Source organism: Chenopodium album, chromosome 4, assembly GCF_948465745.1.
Source record: "Chenopodium album chromosome 4, dcCheAlbu1.1, whole genome shotgun sequence".
NCBI classification, from domain to species: Eukaryota; Viridiplantae; Streptophyta; class Magnoliopsida; order Caryophyllales; family Amaranthaceae; genus Chenopodium; species Chenopodium album.
This window is the reverse complement of record NC_137837.1, coordinates 73,974,734-73,993,860: the sequence shown is the minus strand read 5'-3', so window position 1 is coordinate 73,993,860 and position 19,127 is coordinate 73,974,734. Positions and strand designations below refer to the sequence as shown.

Genomic DNA, 19,127 nt, shown 5'->3' with positions numbered 1-19,127 from the left:
TAGGTTGTATAATATAGAGTATGAACTCGTTACAAAAGTAAAAGTCATACCACAATCTTACAATAGGTTACTATAAGTTCGCCTCATATAAGAATTCACTCAAGCAATCCTAGAAGAGGGAGAAACAGGGATTGATTTGGGAGCTTAACATGTTCTTAAGAAGACACATTTCTATTGATGTTCATGCTCATAGAAATAGCTCGAGCTGATTAGGTGCACCAAAAAATGTGGGCTCTTAGATATCATACTGACAATTAATGGTTAAGTATTGTTTTCTTTTAAGGCAATGCCATAATGTGGGAAATTAATATGCTCAAAATAGCCATAGAAAAAACAAAAGACCATTTATGTTGTACTAGCACTTAATAAATTGGTCGGTCTGGTTTGTTTTGGATTTGATTAAAAAAGGTAAAAGAGTAAGTATGATTTTGAAGAAAAATAACCAAAGAGAAAGGCTAATAGAAGCATACAACTAAATGCAACTAATTAAGGGTTATATAGCATGGAGCAAAATTGACCTATAATAACCTATAATCAGCTTTGGATAAATATTATTTACAATCTACATTGGACTTACTAAAAGCTACCTTCTCAGGAAGTACAAAAGAGGCACACAGCATCCATTTTCCTGGTGCAACAGCACGAACACGACGCATTTCAACAGCGACAGCAGCCTCTTCTAGCGCGACTCTTATCCGCTGCATTGTCATGTTAAGAGGCATTTTCTTTTAAGAAATAACTATGAATAATAAAAGGGTTAAGGATGAAAGCCACTCAACCAGTGAAGCTGAAAACAATGGCAACATATATATATAAGGTGCATTTATAGATACTGGAGACAAGAAATTACAGTAACAATTACAAGTGATAGAGACAAACCTCATGGAAATCAAATTCCGGATCTTCAGCCTTTGAGAATCCGTAAACATGGATCATCGGCAAAGTCAGTTTTCTCTCTCTGGTTCTGTTACTAAAAATTCCACGAAAGGCATCTGTAAAATGAAAAGGACGAGAATAACATTATTGCAGAAGCTACATTACATACGATAAAGTGTAAAGTGCAGGTGCATGTGTGTGTGCCATGATGAAATAAAAAAAATTGAGCAGGAAAGGGGGAAAAAAAACCTACACCCTACAGAACAGCATCGTGCTTTCAAGTTAACCAGCTTGAGTAATTTAAGTGGATTCCGTCCTTAAAAATTTCACAAAACAGAAGTTCCACTTCCAAACATAACAATCTGAACTTCACCAATGCCAGATTTTACAGGGCCAAATTTTACAAGTAACTTGTCCATTAAGTTGTATGACATTCATAAGCACAACACTAATTGAATTGATTCCTCATTTACAACTTCCATATCACTTAGATCATTGCAACAATCTTTTCCTGTATGTATGCATGTTTATCACTCCCGTAAGTCTCGTTCATAAAGATTGGATCACATGATAGCCCCATCCCAAGTATCTGCACGTTTATCACTTCTCTTCATACTTTCCCTATTCTTTGTGCCCTTGATTCCTTATTTTTCTTCACCTTTTCAGGGGTGAGGGATGGGGGGTTTCCAGCACTACACAAAGAACTCAGAACCTACGTAACTTTGATACCCTGCTGTACATCGAGTGTCGCGTGTTGGATCCTCCAACGCTCTTGACACGAAACGACATGCCACCCAAATATATAGTGGCCTTATAAAAAAAAATTATAAAATCTCGAGCATAAGAGGATCAAACACCGTGTCAGACACGACACCCAAAATCCAAGTCTGAGTGTGCTCAGAACTATGAGCTAATAAGTGCACCAAGTCTCAGCCCTATGAGCTATGATAAGATGCTGTAGTGGCCAGTTTTCTTGGGATATTTTATCATTACCAGCACATAATTTTGAAAAACTAAGATACTGCAGCGAAATACATACCTAGAAACTCCACTGCATTATTTGGCAAATTCATGACAACTTGTGTGACGGGATGGGTCTCACTCGAGAATATAGCCTCAATAAATCTTCTCCCGTCCATGTTAAATACCTAAGCACAGAAATAAAAGTGAGAAAAGGTTTCCTCCAAGTGTACCTTTGAAGTATAGACCTGAAGCACCATGCTCTTCAGGTAAAAGAAAATAATACATACTACAGAAGAATGGCATAATTAAAGAAAATTATATATACGGCTAAAGACCACAGTGGATATAAAATATGAACAAGGATAAGAAACAATCATCACATCAGAATATTAGGGCCCTGTTTGGGAGAAAGCTGAAAGCTGAAGCTGATTGAGTTAGCTGATTTTGACTAGCTGATTTTATTAACTGATTTGACTAACTTATTGTATTAACTGGTTATATAAAAGTGTTTGGTAAATAGCTGATAGCTTAAAGGTGATTGAGTATGTGAAATGACCAATAAGCTAATTGTGGGGTAGGTAGTTTAGATAGGATTTTAAATTAAATGAGGTTATAAGTGTCATTTCACAATAATTAATGAATAAGCTAATTGAAAAAGCTCCTAAAATGAGCTTTTTCAAAAAGAGCTTATTTAGTGGAATAAGCTCTTTCAATAAGCTTTCTACCAAACACTTATATTAGCTTGTTTGACTAGTCAATCAGCTAAAGTTAGTCAAATAAGCTAATATACCCCCAATAAGCTTACTACCAAACAAGGCCTAGATAGAAGAATAGCCAACTGTTGAGAATTTCAGAAGGCAAATTTCAATATCATATACTAATACTATGAGCCGCAATAAATTTGAACAACTTCAAAACCAAAGCCAGTCACCGACTATAACAGCAAACATTAAGGTTTAAATTCTTTAAGCCATTTATATGACTTTGAAGCTCTGCAATTTAACATTAAACTCTTGCTCTGATTGGTGAGTTACGTTACTTCGACACTTCATTCTCTTACATACTTGTACCAGACACTCAAAACTCTGACAAGGGTATAAAGTCCTCATTACCTAACACTCAATTCTCATCCAAACATCTCAAACAAAGAAAAAGTTACGTGAGAAATGCTCACAAATGGGCTACAGATCATAATTATGACAAGAACTACCAAACAAGTCAACCCATAATACGTGCAAATGTATTTGTAAGTTGTAACGAAGCAAATGCAAAATTTTTTAATCAGGACTATGTTAGATAATTGCTGTTCCCCCGGCCTCCCTGCACTTGTGTCCAATTTTGGAAGTGCCCCCACGTCTGAAATTCAGAGACTTGACATGTGACACTTCCAAATACCCGAACCATAGCTGGTGAGTTGCTTGTCATGTACTAGCATTCACCAATACGGGGAAGCTGTGGAGCTCTAGATGCAAGTGCCCATAGGGTGACAGGTTTGCATGTCCAATTAGTAAGCCATGCTTTTCCCAAATGGTCGACATACTCGACAAGACAGGCTCATCCCAGAGAAAATGACAATCAAACTTACAAGTTATTTTATTTATAGAGGTGTGAATTAATATCCCGAATCCTGGGTCAATTCTAAAACAGACTTTTGTGAATAATCATGAAAAGTGGCAAAGGGGAGAGTAAAAAGGGGAAAAGAAGGGAAGAATATGCCTAGAGTTTCAGTGCTTTACCTTAATTTTCCTCTCAAGCTTATTGAGGACAGTGTTTCTTTCAAGATAATCAACTGCATAAGGATTCAGATCATTTGCATATACACGTTTTACTTTCTTTGCTGCAGATATAGCTATCGGACCAACCCCAGAGAAAACATCGCCTGTAAATCGGAAAGTAAAATATGATTCTTCAGTGTAAACAGATTTTTAAAAAAACTATGTACGACAGTATTAGCTGCAATGAAAAAGTAAGAGTATTAATGAACAGCTACTGAAATGGAAATCATGAAAAGCTTATATTTACCCTAAGCATCTAATGCATTCATTTTCCTTTACACTTGTGAAACTTCATTTCATGATGATGCGAAACACAGCAAAATACTTCAAATGAAAAACTAAGATTGGATGAAAGAGCTTCATTGATCAGACTTAGCCTATAAATGCACTTAACATACATTAAGGTACTCATAACAGATAAATTTTTGAAACATAATGGGTACAATCAATGATGAAAAAGATGACGCTTTGCAGAGAATATGTGATATTTTGCCCATTAGACAGTAAACAATTATAAAGAATACAAATATAATAATAACAATAATTGATTGCAATAAAAACTCATAAAATTCATACAACTACCACTGTGAAGTGAACATACATAAGACATCATCACTCGTAAAGCAACTTATGAGCCTCTGTCTTTCAGTTGATAGCCTGGAATTCCAGTAGCTGCATTGTATCAAACAAGGTATCACTTCTATGAACATGTCAACCCACCTCTCTGAATAGGAATATGTCAATTCTAGTTAGCCTCAATATTAAAAAATAAATAAACAAGAAAGAATAAGCAAGCTGCATAAATTTTGACGGTAAATTCGAGTTAGCATAACAGGACTCCATGAGTGACTAAAAAGTACAGTTCAGTTCACAATAGCAGAATGATTAATTTGACCACACATTTATACAGGCCACACCACATTGACTTGATTTTGTATCATTTATTTTACAGCAAGATCTCCATGAGTGACTAAAAAGTACAGTTCAGTTCACAATAGCAGAATGATTAATTTGACCACACATTTATACAGGCCACACCACATTGACTTGATTTTGTATCATTTATTTTACAGCAAGATCTACTTCCAACTAGCTTGTTCCACTTCTGGTCTCCTGCTATAAAACATGGCAATCTAATCCCATTGATTTTACAGTAGTGATTCTATGCCTGCCTGAGAACTGCCTCAAAATCAATAATAATACTTCATTCCAAGGTGATAAATCTCTTTGGGATGGGAATGAAAGAATACTTTGAAAGAGAAAGACAGACAATCTAATACCACACATTGTATCAATATAGAGGCCAAGTGTTAGAATCCAACCTCTTTATTATGTATTCTTCTTTATTTTCCTTGTAATTTCCCCTTTGTAATGTCTCTTTAGTCCTTCTTTTTATTTTCTAGGCTCTAGGGAGAATTATTGTGTTACTGTCATTTCATTGTTCACTTGTAATTCTCTACTAATGCAATATAAAGCTCTTTAGGGAGCGCATGGTTATTCAATCTACGCTCTCTACCCCTTTGCTATTGCTTTAAGACTTGTGTGTTGTTTAAGCCTTTATAGATATTGTGCTTACCTTGTTTTAAAGCATCCCCTCCAAACCAAGAGACCCTCAAAAGACGCCCTCATCTAGTCGGTTTCGCTTGTGCCCGCTTCGAAGTATCGGCCGTCACAAGCCCCGACCTAGCACCCGTTGTTGACGAGTGCTTTCTTAAGATACCTTGGTCCGTGTTGCTGAGTGCTTACGAAACTCCCTCACTTTAGGCTTGCGTCCTTGTCGCTAATAGACAAGCGCGCGCCGCACGATCCGGTGTCAAAACTCTCGGACCGTGACAGTTGGTATCAGAGCCAAGTTGCTCGAAAATGTTGCTCGACGAGACGCCAGAATACTCATGGGAAGAACGACTTGCATGGCTTGAAGGCAAGTCGGAAGAGTGGGCTGTATTGGGAGAAAGGTTGCCCAAGCTCGAAGATATTGTGATAAAACAAGCCGAGCAAATAGAGAGGCTTACTTCGGCAATCGATGGGTTGACGGAGCAGCTTAACTTTGTGCAAGGCGTAGCTGACGAGGCACAAGATAAATGTGCAACCTTGATGCATGCTCAAAGAGGGCTCGGGGGAACCGGAGGTGCTAGAATAAAACCTCCCAAACCTCGAACCTTCAATGGCACGAGAGATTCGAAGGAAGTGGATAACTTCATCTTTGACATGGAGCAGTACTTCCGTATCTGTCAGTTGGAGGACGGACTAAAAGTAGATACTGCCACGATGTATTTAGTGGACGACGCCAAACTCTGGTGGCGCACAAAGTACGCCGACATCCAAGCTAAGAGGACGTCGGTAGACACGTGGGAAGATCTAAAGAAAGAATTGATGGCTCAATTCTACCCGGAAAACACTGAGTTCATTGCTCGCACCAAGCTTGCGACTCTGCAACACAAAACCTCCATTCGTGAATATGTAAAAGAATATTCGGCTTGCATGTTGGAGATCCATGACATGTCGAAGAAAGACCGTCTATTCAACTTTGTGCGAGGTCTAAAAGATTAGGCCCAAAGAGAGATATGGCGCCAGAAAATTGATACCTTGTCAGGTGCTATAGCTGCAGCTGAAAGGTTGATGGATTATTCATCAGAGAGGGTGCCTAACCAAAAGAAGGGGAACATGGGGTCAACTTCAAGTACTCCGAAGAGCACTAGTGGTAACTCTCAAACCAGCTCGAACAGTGTTGGGAACAGATATAGGAGTGGGGGAGAGGACTCACGGAAGGGCGGAGTCGCGGCATCCACAAACAGAGGTGGGCCCGCCGGCTCATCATCATCATGGAACAAACCCCTCACTTGCATACTCTGTCGCGGACCGCATAAATGGTTCGAGTGCCAGCACAAGGCGGAAATAGACAACCTCCAGAAGAAGTTGTCCTCGATGTCCTCAGAACCCACTAAGGGAGATGACAAAGAGGAGGACGTTGTCAGCGAAGAAGAACCCTCTAAGTTAGGGGCAGTGTATTATATGTGTGCAATGGAAAAAGAGACATCCGGGAACAAGAGCCGAGCCACCAGCTTGATGTACGTTGATGTCGTGATAAATGGGAAGAAAGCCCGGGCAATGGTTGATACGGGAGCTACCCACAACTTTGTCACCAAGCGGGAGGCAAGCAGATTAGGCCTGAAGGCCGTGCATAGTGGAGGTCGAATGAAGACCGTTAACTCTGAAGCTCAGCCAACTTGTGGGGTGGCAAGGAACGTGCACACGAAGATTGGGGAGTGGAATGGGACTCTGGATTTCACTGTGGCCACAATGGATGATTTTGAGCTGGTTCTCGGGATGGACTTCCTACACTCCAGTAAGGCTGTCCCGATGCCCCACCTAGGGTCCTTACTTGTGACCAGCCGCCAACCATGCCTCTTGCGGACACACACCCAAGCAGAAGAAGGGAAAGAATTGAAAGGCCCCCTCCTCTCGACAATGCAACTCAAGAAGGGGATTAGGAGGAATGAGCCTACGTTCCTTGCTACTCTCTCAATGAAGGAGGAAGAGGAGGAGGGGGACATTCCCGAGGTCATTAGTGAGTTACTGGGGGAATATTCTGACATCCTCCCCAAGGAGCTCCCGAAATCTCTTCCCCCTCGAAGGGCCATAGATCACAGCATTGAGCTGGTGCCCGGTGCCAGACCACCCGCGAGAAGTCCCTATCGGATGGCCCCTCCGGAGCTCGCAGAGTTACGAAAACAATTAGATGGGCTGTTGGAAGCCAGATTTATCCGTCCTTCTAGAGCTCCCTATGGTGCGCCGGTCCTTTTCCAGAAGAAGCAGGATGGGAATTTGAGATTGTGCATCGACTACAGAGCCTTAAACAAGCTTACGGTGAGGAACCACTATCCAATTCCTTTGGTGGCTGATTTGTTCGACCAGCTAGGAGATGCAGCACCAAGCTCGACCTAAGGTCTGGATACCATCGGGTTCGAATTGCACAAGGAGATGAACCAAAGACGGCCTGTGTCACCAGGTACGGGGCGTTCGAGTGGTTGGTCATGCCATTCGGGTTAACAAATGCTCCTGCAACATTCTGTACGTTGATGAATCAAGTTTTCCACGAATATCTGGACAAGTTTGTGGTGGTCTACTTGGACGACATCGTAATCTTCAGCAACACCCTTGAAGATCACTTAGAACACTTGAAGAAAGTGTTTGAGAAATTGAGACAACATCACCTGTTCGTGAAGCGAGAGAAATGTGCCTTTGCGAAAAAGGAAGTAAGCTTTCTGGGTCATTTCGTAGGAGGTGGCCGCATAAGGATGGATCCGAAGAAAATCCAAGCCATTAGTGATTGGCAAGCACCAAGGAACGTCTCGGAGCTAAGGTCGTTCTTGGGGTTAGCTAATTACTACCGACGCTTCATTCAAGGATACTCTGAGATAGCGAGCCCTTTGACGGAGTTACTAAAGAAAGACAACAAGTGGGATTGGTCAGAGAAACAACAGGGGGCTTTCCTCAAGCTCAAAGAAGCAGTAATGAAGGAGCCGGTCCTAGCGCTCCCCAACATCAACAAGCCGTTTGAGGTTGAGACAGATGCATCTGATTATGCTTTGGGCGGGGTCTTACTCCAAGAAGGACACCCAATCGCTTACGAGAGCCGGAAGTTCAGTGATGCAGAAAGGAGATATGCAGCACAAGAAAAAGAGCTCTTAGCGATTGTTCACTGCTTGAAGGGGTGGAGACACTACTTGTTGGGCTCGAAATTCATTGTCCGCACCGATAACACGGCGGCTAGCTACTTCCTCACCCAACCAAAATTAACGGGAAAGCAGGCTCGTTGGCAGGAGGCCCTTGCCGATTTTAATGTGGAGTTCACTTACAGGCCGGGAGCAAGCAACAGAGTCGCCGACGCCCTGAGTAGGCGTGCGGATCTTGCCGCAACATACAAGCTTGCCCCCATGACTTCAAGCAGCATTGCCACGACAGTTAGGGATCAAGTTCGAGCTTATCTACCAGATGACCCGATGACAACTACCTTAACGAAGATGATTGAAGAAGGGAAGACCAGACGTTTTTGGATGGAAGATGGTCTCATCTTCACCAAAGGTACAAAACTTTTCATCCCTAAAGCAGGAGGATTAAGGAAGATGTTGTTGAAAGAATGCCACGATACTCTGTGGGCGGGACATCCAGGTTGGCAAAGGACGTTAAGCTTACTCTCCATGGGGTATTATTGGCCCGGGATGAAGGAAGACGTTATGCACTACACCCGAACTTGCTTGGTTTGTCAACAAGACAAGGTAGATCGTCAGAAACCTGGAGGCCTCCTAGATCCCCTCCCTGTTCCGTCACGTCCGTGGGAAAGCATCTCGATGGACTTTATCAGTGGTCTCCCCAAAGTAGAGCAGTATTCAGCTGTGATGGTGGTGATCGACAGATTCTTAAAATATGCCACCTTTGTTCCCTTGCAGAAGGCCTGCGGTGCTGAGGAGACGACGTCATTATTCTTCAAACACATTGTGAAGTATTGGGGGTTGCCGCAAAGCATCGTCAGCGACCGAGACACGAGATTCACGAGCATATTCTGAACGGAATTGTTTAAGTTAATGGGGTCCGACTTGAATATGTCTTCGAGCCACCACCCTCAATCTGATGGGCAAACTGAGAGATTCAACGGTCTCTTAGAGGAATACTTGAGACATTTTGTCAGCGCCAATCAGAAGGATTGGGTGAAACTCCTCGATGTTGCTCAACTGTGTTTTAACGCCCAGAAGAGCATAACATCCAACAGAAGCCCTTTTGAACTGGTGATGGGCCAGCAACCCCTCCTGCCTCACACAATAGCAACCTCCGAAGAGGGGAGAAGCCGTGAAGCACGAGAGTTCAAGCGAGAATGGCAGCAAAACATGGAAGTTGCCCGTGCTTACCTAGAGCGAGCATCGAAGAGAATGAAGAAGTGGGCAGACCAGAACAGAAGGCCGTTGGAATTTAGTGTGGGGGACATGGTGATGGTGAAAGTCCTGCCAGAGCAACTCAAGTTTCTTCGAGGAAGAGATCGTCGACTGCTCAGAAAATATGAAGGCCCCATACGCATCACCAAACGGATTGGGAAGAGTGCGTACAAAGTTGAACCGCCAACGTGGATGAGACCCAGTCTTCCACGTTAGTCGCCTCAAACCATATCATCCAGATGCAGAAGACGATAGCCGCAACAACAGCTCCCGCGCCAACATCAGAACCAGGACGAGAACCTCCCCAACAATCGAAGGATGAAGCTGCTATTTCTTTTTCTTTTGTGTGTAAGTTTGTTTGTGAGTCGACGAGGTCGTCGACGGCTTAAGTAGGGGAGGATGTTAGAATCCAACCTCTTTATTATGTATTCTTCTTTATTTTCCTTGTAATTTCCCCTTTGTAATGTCTCTTTAGTCCTTCTTTTTATTTTCTAGGCTCTAGGGAGAATTATTGTGTTACTGTCATTTCAATGTTCACTTGTAATTCTCTACTAATGCAATATAAAGCTCTTTAGGGAGCGCATGGTTATTCAATCTACGCTCTCTACCCCTTTGCTATTGCTTTAAGACTTGTGTGTTGTTTAAGCCTTTATAGATATTGTGCTTACCTTGTTTTAAAGCATCCCCTTCAAACCAAGAGACCCTCAAAAGACGCCCTCATCTAGTCGGTTCCGCTTGTGCCCGCTTCGAAGTATCGGCCGTCACAAGCCCCGACCTAGCACCCGTTGTTGACGAGTGCTTTCTTAAGATACCTTGGTCCGTGTTGCTGAGTGCTTACGAACCTCCCTCACTTTAGGCTTGCGTCCTTGTCGCTAATAGACAAGCGCGCGCCGCACGATCCGGTGTCAAAACTCTCGGACCGTGACACCAAGGGAGTATAATATCTAATACTAATCAACAGCCAATCTGGACAGAATAACATCCAACCAATAGTCTTTAACTAGCAATAGATTGTACTTCACCCTCAACCAATAAGCTAAATTTATGATCTTGCATTACTGTAGCTGATTATCATGACTGCAAGACTATCTGTCATAATTCAATAGATATATTAGTGAACACCCGTCGGAAAGCTCATCAAAATAATTCTTTAATCATGTGCAACAGATCCAAACTAAACTTTCTCTATCGATAAATATTTTAAATTGGTAGCAAATAAAAGCTATCAGCTAGAGGCTGTTGCTGAGGGTAAAGAATATCATGGAACAAAATTAGCTGCTTATCAGAATTAGAACTGGTATATGCAAAAATTCCATTGAAGTAGGTTGTGTGACAATTATATATGAAACAGAAAAATGCTACAGAAACATATAGTCGTAAAAACTTAAGCTAAGCTGGGATGGATACAAAAAAAACATGATACAGAAAGCTGTATTAATTATAACAAGATGATTTCTGAAATTGCACATTAGGGAACGATGCATCTAAAATTGACCATGTTGATATGAAGGGCATGAGAAGAATGCATACACTTTCGCTAAGTCGATTTGGAAACGCAACCCATTCTCACTTAGAATCGTAACAAGGGAATGATTACCAGCTAGTACCTCCAGCTCCATCGTTCTGAAGTCATTACTGATGGCTTCAATTTTATTTACAACTGTTTGAATCTTTGGTTTATTTTTGTCCAGAACTACCTGAAGCCAAAAACTATCTATTACACAGCAGAAAGCAAACACGCAAAAAACCAAAATAAGTTTACATCTCCAGTAATCACCTTTGCAATAACCTTCTTGTATGGTAAATGTTCTTCTTTTAAGTTCAGGTGTGCAATATGCCCAACAGTTTCAAAAGCAGAGGGAATAATCATATCCTTTGGCAACAAAGCCTCTAACACCTGCAGTAGAGAATCTTATTACTTACATGCCATAACTAACAGACATCAAACATATAAGCCCAGCTAAAATCTAATTGACATTGTCAGAGAAAGGACAGGCTTCTCACGATGTAACATGAAAAACAGCTTTGAAGCCATGTTAAATGTCATTCACAGAGGCACATATATACATAATTATAGGAAAATTTGTGAACAACTACCTATTATGACACAATATTTTGTAAATAACTAACTTATGTTATACAATTTTTGGCAGCACTACCGAAAAGGTGAAAATAACGAATTCTGTCAAAGTTATTTTGTAAAAAACTAACTTATGTTGTAAACTCAACATATCAATATCAACCTATTAATTGGCTACCTTTAATAGGTTAAGGATACACCTACTCGCAATTTATCCAACAGCTGTTCTTTATCTTACTTGCACATCTTACGATCTCATTTTATCAGGAGTTGTTGAAGGTTCTATTGATTGATATTACATCTTCCATAATATTTTATTGATTCAAAGCAGTGATATTGAGATTCAAGAAGATGCAAGCTGATTTGAAAAAGTGATTCATGGAAAGAGAACGAAAGAAGATGATGCATAGGAGAGAATAATGGAAAATTGTTGAAGAAAGGTTGTGTTTGGTCCTACGGACGGGTTGGATATCGGCAGTATAATTATTTCAGGCAGAGAAAGGAAGAAAAAAGGTTGGATATGAGCCCTACAGACAGCAACTTGGACGGAAAACGTGTTTTGATAGTGCTACTAAAAAATGTAATTTATTAGGTAGTTATTTGTTATTTACAAAACACAGATATTTAAGTAGTTGAATAACACACATGCGCGCGCGCGCGCACACACACACATATATTAAGTAGTTGAACACAAAAACCATGTCATAGTAGGTAAGTTGTTAACAAATGTTCCTGAATTAATAAAAACTTACCAAAAGTAAATATTACGATGCTGAAAAACAAGAGTTAAAAAAATTTCTTCTATCAAAAGGCTAACACTTCAGAACTAAACAAGCTTAACAAGTTCAGTTCACCAGGACACCAGGAATAGGATACTTCCAGTCTTCCAGACAATATAAAGGAAAGAAAATAAAGAAAGAAAGAGCAAGAGCAGATAATGCCAATCCAACTTGATTGGTTAGCAAAGAGCAGTATAGTACGAATACAACTATTCTAACCACAAAAATTTAGACAGATACAAAAGAAAAACTTAGAAAGATCAAACTTAATATTTTTTGGAGAATTTAGATATTATAGCATGCTTGAAACAGCCAATCAGGCCAAGTACATTTGCCACAGCCCACAGTCAAAGTTGCAATCCTAAATTGTTATATGAAGAAATATCAGAAAGAAGCAAGTCAAGTGTCTATCAGCTAGTATCGCCCAAAACTTACCATGTAGAGAGCACTAAAGAAACATAATCTTCTACTATAGAGAAACCATAGAGCTTAGGAACTGAATAGGCCTAAGTCACAGTTGGTTATCTCAACATTATTGTTGTCTCCACACTCCTCTTTTGCACGCGGCAACAAGTTATAGTGGTCGCTCATGGTGGATTTTTCTAGATTAATTTTTACAATGCCTGCTAAATTATACTGTTAAGGGAATCCAAGAGAGATTATCTTAGGAGAATAATTATTAATTCTCAAAATCCCCCCTCAATAATTATCCTTGAACTTTTGTTATAACCCGAAGTTCTCTTTACACCATATGCAATATAATCCAACTTATTTTTTTATTTTTGTTCCTCCATATCTCCCAAAGGTACACAATTTCCGTCTCCTATAATCTCTTTGAAGATGGAGACCGAATCGCAGATCCTTCTTCATGTTTATCACCTTCATGGCTTCACCATCAACCTTAATTATTTCTTCCACTTGGCTCTACATCAGTACATCTCTACTACTTTTGCAGTAGGTATGGTCTCCTCATCACCAATAATTTTCCAAATAGCTTCTCCTTTTAATAGGAACTATACACACATCCTCAACCTTGTATAGTAATCTCCATTCAACTAATCCATCTAGCTAGGAAAAAGGCCCAAAACTTTCAACATCCATCACCTTGATTACAAGAGTAATCATTGTGTTAGTAGCACACTCCTCCTAACAAACACTAAGACTAGTGACACATGCCAATATGGTACTCAATTCTGTATCTTAGTCCAAAAACAATACCCTTAACAAAGTAAATCTCCAGGTAGCCAAGGTTATCTCAGCACCATGACACTAAGCCACACATTGCACGCTCTAATGGTGGGCACAATTCAAACCTCACTTAGTTAACATCACCTTAGTACCTATCCCAACTCGTTTCTTACGATCAAAGTATCAAACTCACTTTAATAACAAATGCTAAGTGTTGAGAATAGAAAATTATTCTCCTGCGAATAATTCTCTAGTAATCTTTGACATTATAATTTGGCAGCATGGTAAAAATAATCTTGAAACTTCCACCATTTATAAGCATTTTACCATGTGCAATAGAGAAATGTGAACAGCTCCTTGAAAAGGAAACGATAGACTTTTATTGATTGAGAAAAGCATATGATGCTTGTGTAGTTGTGTAGGATATATCTAGCGACAAGATAATTCTAAACTATAAGTAGCAGCGTTTTATATTAACATGTAGGATTGTTGTAAAGACCCACCGTAATGTAGTCCGCATAGTAACCTTATTCATAATACCAAAGTCTTAATCTCAACAGTCAAATGGATATTTCAACTAAATGAACCGAGAATCTATCCCCTATCAACAAAGATCTTTTTTTCCACTTCTATCCAACATTATACATTTAAAGCCCAATTTCCTCATATCATTATTAACCCCTCACCCCCACACACACACCAATCCAAGTCATTTTACCATCAAGACTTCTAATATCCCCAGAATTCAAACTTTCCACTTCCTTACTGATGCATCTACATGACACATGCTGGAGTTGGTTTTCCTTACCTTATCCTCAATAACTACAACTCTTACCTTACTTTGTATTATTGTATATTCTCATTTCGAGTTCTATCCCTTAAAGTTTTCCCAAGAACCCATCCCAAGCATAAAAATCTTTGCTACGCTTGCCTCCTCCACCGGCAAATATAAGTCAAGTTGTCTTTATTTTTTGATCCGTTGTGATCACTCCAGGAGCACAAACACTCATAACATAATTCCCTATTGAAATTTTCCCAACCATGAATAATCACTTTTATAAGCATGGAGATTGCATCACGGTCTTTGTCTTAATGTTTATCTCTTTCACAGTAAACCTTAAGTAAGTTTTCTAATTCTAGTTGTTTTAGCCTTTTAGATCGCAAGTGAGTTGTTACCTATGCCATTGTTATTAGTATAGGAAAGTATGTTAGTTTCCTAATATATATGTTGTATTCTAAACCTAAGAAGAGTCTAGAATTATTTCCTCCTCGGGGTGAAGGTAGAATTACAACCTCTATCTAAGGGGGCTTGGGATCATTGTTTCGTAGGCTTAATTTGCGTGAGAGAACACTCTTAGTAAGAATTGTTACTGTTCTTGAGAGAAAATAAAGTGTATTTACGGTGTGTAGGAAAGTTAATTACTACGTATATTTGTTGAATTGATTAGTAATACTGGTTGGTTATCCCAATATCTCCTGCTTGTTGCTTTGTTAGTGAGGAGTATATTCCAACTACATTGTTCGTAATTGTCTTCATCTTTGCATCCTTGCTTGTTGGTTTTGATCCCACTATAGCTTACACATATAAGCTTTCAGTTTCATTAACATTAACGGAATGCACCCTTTTAAAAGGAACTACAATGCACAATTTCCCACAATTTAAGATAAAAGCTTTAACCCTTGAGTCCCAACAAGCATCTAATTTCCAGGTTCTCATTCTCTGCAGAACCACCAATTAATGCTATTATTTGAATCTTCCCAAGGAGTCACATGACTAGTTGAAATCCCATTATAAAGCAAGTGACAAATACAATGCATACCTCAAACAAAAGATATAGGCATAAAAAATATATATTATGATGACATAGTGTAAAACTTTGAATACTTATGTACCTCATCATTTGACCAGTAATCATACGACAAGGTCAAATTGCACCTCACTAGCTCACAACTTGACTTTGTAGCCTCGCTTGAACCTTCCATAAAAGCTGCCTGATAAACAGATTAGAAATGTTAACAAAACTGAATGTCAGATAGTTTGATACTTGAGATGCATATAATATTATGTAAGAATGATAAGTAAATATAACAAGGATCAATGGTTCACTTAAGCTCATTATGAAGCACTACGATTCAAGAATTGCAATGACAACCAAAAGGGTGCATAATTATCACCTTAACAGCTTCAGGAAGCTCATCAAATTTCTTCCCAGCATATGTTTCATCCAAAAGCAACAACCTAGTAGACCCCCTCCACTTCCTCCCCTTAAACTCTTCCCCTAACAACCCACTCAAATCACCACCAACATTTTCGCCCTCGCCCTCACTCTCCTCGACAACCTCCACCATTACACTCCTCCTCCTCCCCTTCCACTTCTCCCCCTCCTCGCCGCAACTCTCCTTATCACTTTGCCCCTCCTTTCGCCTCTTCTTCTTCCTATTAGGCCTTGAAATCTTAGCCAAATTCCGAAACTTCACAAACCCCCTTGCATTAAACTCCTTAGCAAGCTTATCCCTATACAAAACCCCACTCAATTCCTCCCCATCCCCTTCAGCTTTCCCATAAATCCTCCGACTCACCGCCTTTTCAACCTCATTTTCCTCCCCTACCCCTAACCCCTTATCCTCCATTAACAACCCTTGAACTTCCTCATCAATCTCATCCCCAGGAACCCTAGCAATGTTCGAAACACGAGGCCAATTAAGCAAATGCCCTCGAATCCTACCCTCTAACTCAAAACACCGCTCCGAGGGAACCCGAATTGCAGCAATCTCAAACACCCGGGTAAAATGGTCTTCCTCAAATGGGATTTCATCGCCATTTTCGGGAGTTTGAGCTTGTTGGGGTGGATTAATGGCGGAATTCAAAATGGGGTTTTGATGGGGTTTTAAGGGAAGAGTACCCTTTTGAAGAGAAGGGCCATAGGAGGTGGAGGAGAGAGAATGAGATGAGATTACAGCGGCGGAACATGCGGTGGTGATGCGGCGAAAGGAGAGAGGAGAGGTGGAGGAGAGAAGAAGTTTGGGAAAGAAGTTGGGAGGAGTCAGAAAATGGGAGTGAAATCGCAGAAGCATCAGTTTCTTGGTGAACATTACTACACTCTACTTCACAGTGGTAGAGTTGCCTGGAAAACCAATATTTGATCGTTTAACTCAACGGATAAGAGGTTGGGCGCCCGACCGCCCGTCACTATTACTCGACATTTAGCTACTCTCTCCGAGTCAGAATAATTTTGTCACAATTATGACTTGTGTGTATAGGATTATAGATGATTTTCAAGATTAAGTTGTAAAACAATTAAGATTATGCAATTGTATAGTATAGAGTATTTATGAACTATGTCGTATGAGGTTTAGAATTACATTAGCAATTGTGTTAAAAAAATAAAAATAAAAATAAAAACTCTGATATAAATTAATATGTTTGTCTCTATGTATTTTAAAAAAATATATAAAATAAATAAACATATCTTAATAAGAAAAAGAACAAGAAGTTGTCTCCCTCCTAATGTATATGAAAGAATTTAAAGGCAAAATTGGTCTCGAACACTCTGAACTATAGTTTGGGTGCACCCAACACCCTATACTTTACTTAGTGGCCAAAATATCACAAACTAATGAATTGGGTGCAAATCGCACCTTTAGTAAGTTTTCCAGCCACCATTCTCACCGGAGCCCGTGAATTTTTTCGATTTACGTGCCAAAAAATCTCCCGTAAAGGTTTTAGGGGTTATTTTAATCCTTAAAATCCAAATTGAGCTCAAAACAAGCAAAAAAAAAATAACGTACATGATTCTTTAGCATGTTATAAAATATCTCGATTGGCGTGTCATTGTTTTTTTAAGCTAAATTGAGTCATTTACGCTATATTTTTTGCTTGTTTTGAGCTCAATATGACCCCTGAAATCTTTACTGGACATTTTTCAGCACGTAAATCGAAAAAATTCACCGACTCCGGTGAAAATGGTGGCCGGAATACTCATTAAAGGTGCGCTTTGCACCCAAGCCATTAATCTGCGGTGTCTTGGCCACTGAGTAAAGTATAGGGTGCGCCCAGGCCATAGTTCAGAATATCAAGGCCAATTTTGACCTTAAACGTGAAACGAACATAAATTTGTTTAAAGATAAAGTACAAAGTAATTTAAATTCATTCACGAGATTACTTTTTATTTCAAATTCAAGGTTAGTAATGTTTAATTTGTTGATAAAGTTAAATAATATCTCTAATTTTGTTTAATTGTTACTCAAATATTTGGTGAAAATTGTGGGTTCAATTTATGGTTGAAAATTACATAAATAATACTCTGTTTCTATAATAATCAGAGAGAGAATACAAATGAGAGAAACAACGAGTTTTTTTTTTTTTTTTTGTGTGTGTGTGTGTGTGTGTGTGTGTGTGTGTGGTGAAAGAGAGGGGCAAGCCCCGAGACATAACAAAAAGAAAACAAACAACAAAGCAAAACAAAAAATAAAAGCAAATAAACAACTAGGCCTAAGGCTTGCTCGAAGGAACCAACCGCCCACACAAGTCCTCCAATAAAATGGCCCGAAGATCCAATGGGGCCGCCTCAAAGATGGCCATCTTCCGATCAGCATGAACACCATAGTTGGCTAACCAATCAGTTGTTCGATTAGCCTCCCTATAGCAGTGACTAATAGTCAATTTCCACTTTGGTCGAGAGATGAGAGCCTTGCACTTCTTTTTTTAAATTTTTTTTTAATTATTTTTTTATTTTTTAAAACATATATAAAGTGAGGTACATTTCTAAGGTTATTGGTTTCATTGTTTCTATTTAGGGGTGAATTGTTTCATTATATTCAAGTTCTTTAGTTTTAAGTCTTTTACCTTTGTTTTATTGGAGCAAGCCCAGGTTAATATCGGTGATAAACATGGGTCGTTTATCACAGGGCGTAATGGTCTTTTCGCGTCTTTAGTCAGGGGTGCCAAGGTCATTTGCTTCTTACAGGGAATATTGTCCTTTCAAACGTCGTCAGCCTCATTTGTTAACCATAGTTAAATAGATTCATTGTTGCAACTAGCAACCAACATCCGCGAATTCCTGGGTCGACTGCAATACTCCATGGCTCCATGCTTGAATGCTTGACATTACACGGTAACTCGTTGTCCCCTATCTTCTTCACCCTCTTTCACCTTTCCGGCGGCGAATATTCAGCGGCTTCGCCGCCGAATCAAACGAAAAACCCTAGGAAAATTAGAGAAATTAGGGCATGGTTAACCCTTAAGGGAAAGGTTTGTCTTCCTTCTCCATTGAAGTTGTTGTGCTTTTCGATTTCTGGATTAAAGGTTTTAATTTGTGTTTCCTCTTCGGCGCGCCTGGAAAAGGTAAAGTAAGCCTTTTAATTCTTGATTGTTCGAGCTACAGTTTTAATTCTTGATTGTTCGAGCTACGGTAAGCCTTTTAATCATATACATGCAGCCTGGGTTGGGGAATATTTTATCATCATTGATTTGGGATTGGAAAGGTAAGGTAAAATCTGATAGCAATTGGGGAAGACGAAGACTATTGACAAGGCT

At 39.7% G+C, this 19,127-nt stretch overlaps 1 protein-coding gene across 2 annotated transcripts; it reads right to left on the bottom strand.

Moving 5' to 3' along the window:
* Window positions 1–477: 477 nt before the first annotated feature.
* LOC145627266 (tRNA (guanine(37)-N(1))-methyltransferase 1-like) lies at window positions 478–17,186 on the bottom strand. 2 transcript variants are annotated; one of them, XM_081679665.1, is made up of 9 exons: window positions 15,767–17,186; window positions 15,485–15,583; window positions 11,322–11,441; window positions 11,075–11,241; window positions 4,216–4,286; window positions 3,576–3,718; window positions 1,916–2,024; window positions 880–992; window positions 478–698 (listed from the first exon to the last, which is right to left on the bottom strand). In XM_081679665.1, exons 1-9 carry the CDS (start codon window positions 16,682–16,684, stop codon window positions 552–554), a joined length of 1,887 nt encoding a protein of 628 aa, XP_081535791.1. In that variant the 5' UTR covers window positions 16,685–17,186; the 3' UTR covers window positions 478–551. The 2 variants fall into 2 exon arrangements, with proteins under 2 accessions (XP_081535791.1, XP_081535792.1); XM_081679666.1 differs by having other exon boundaries at window positions 4,216–4,338; window positions 11,142–11,241.
* Between the last annotated feature and the right edge of the window lie 1,941 nt (window positions 17,187–19,127).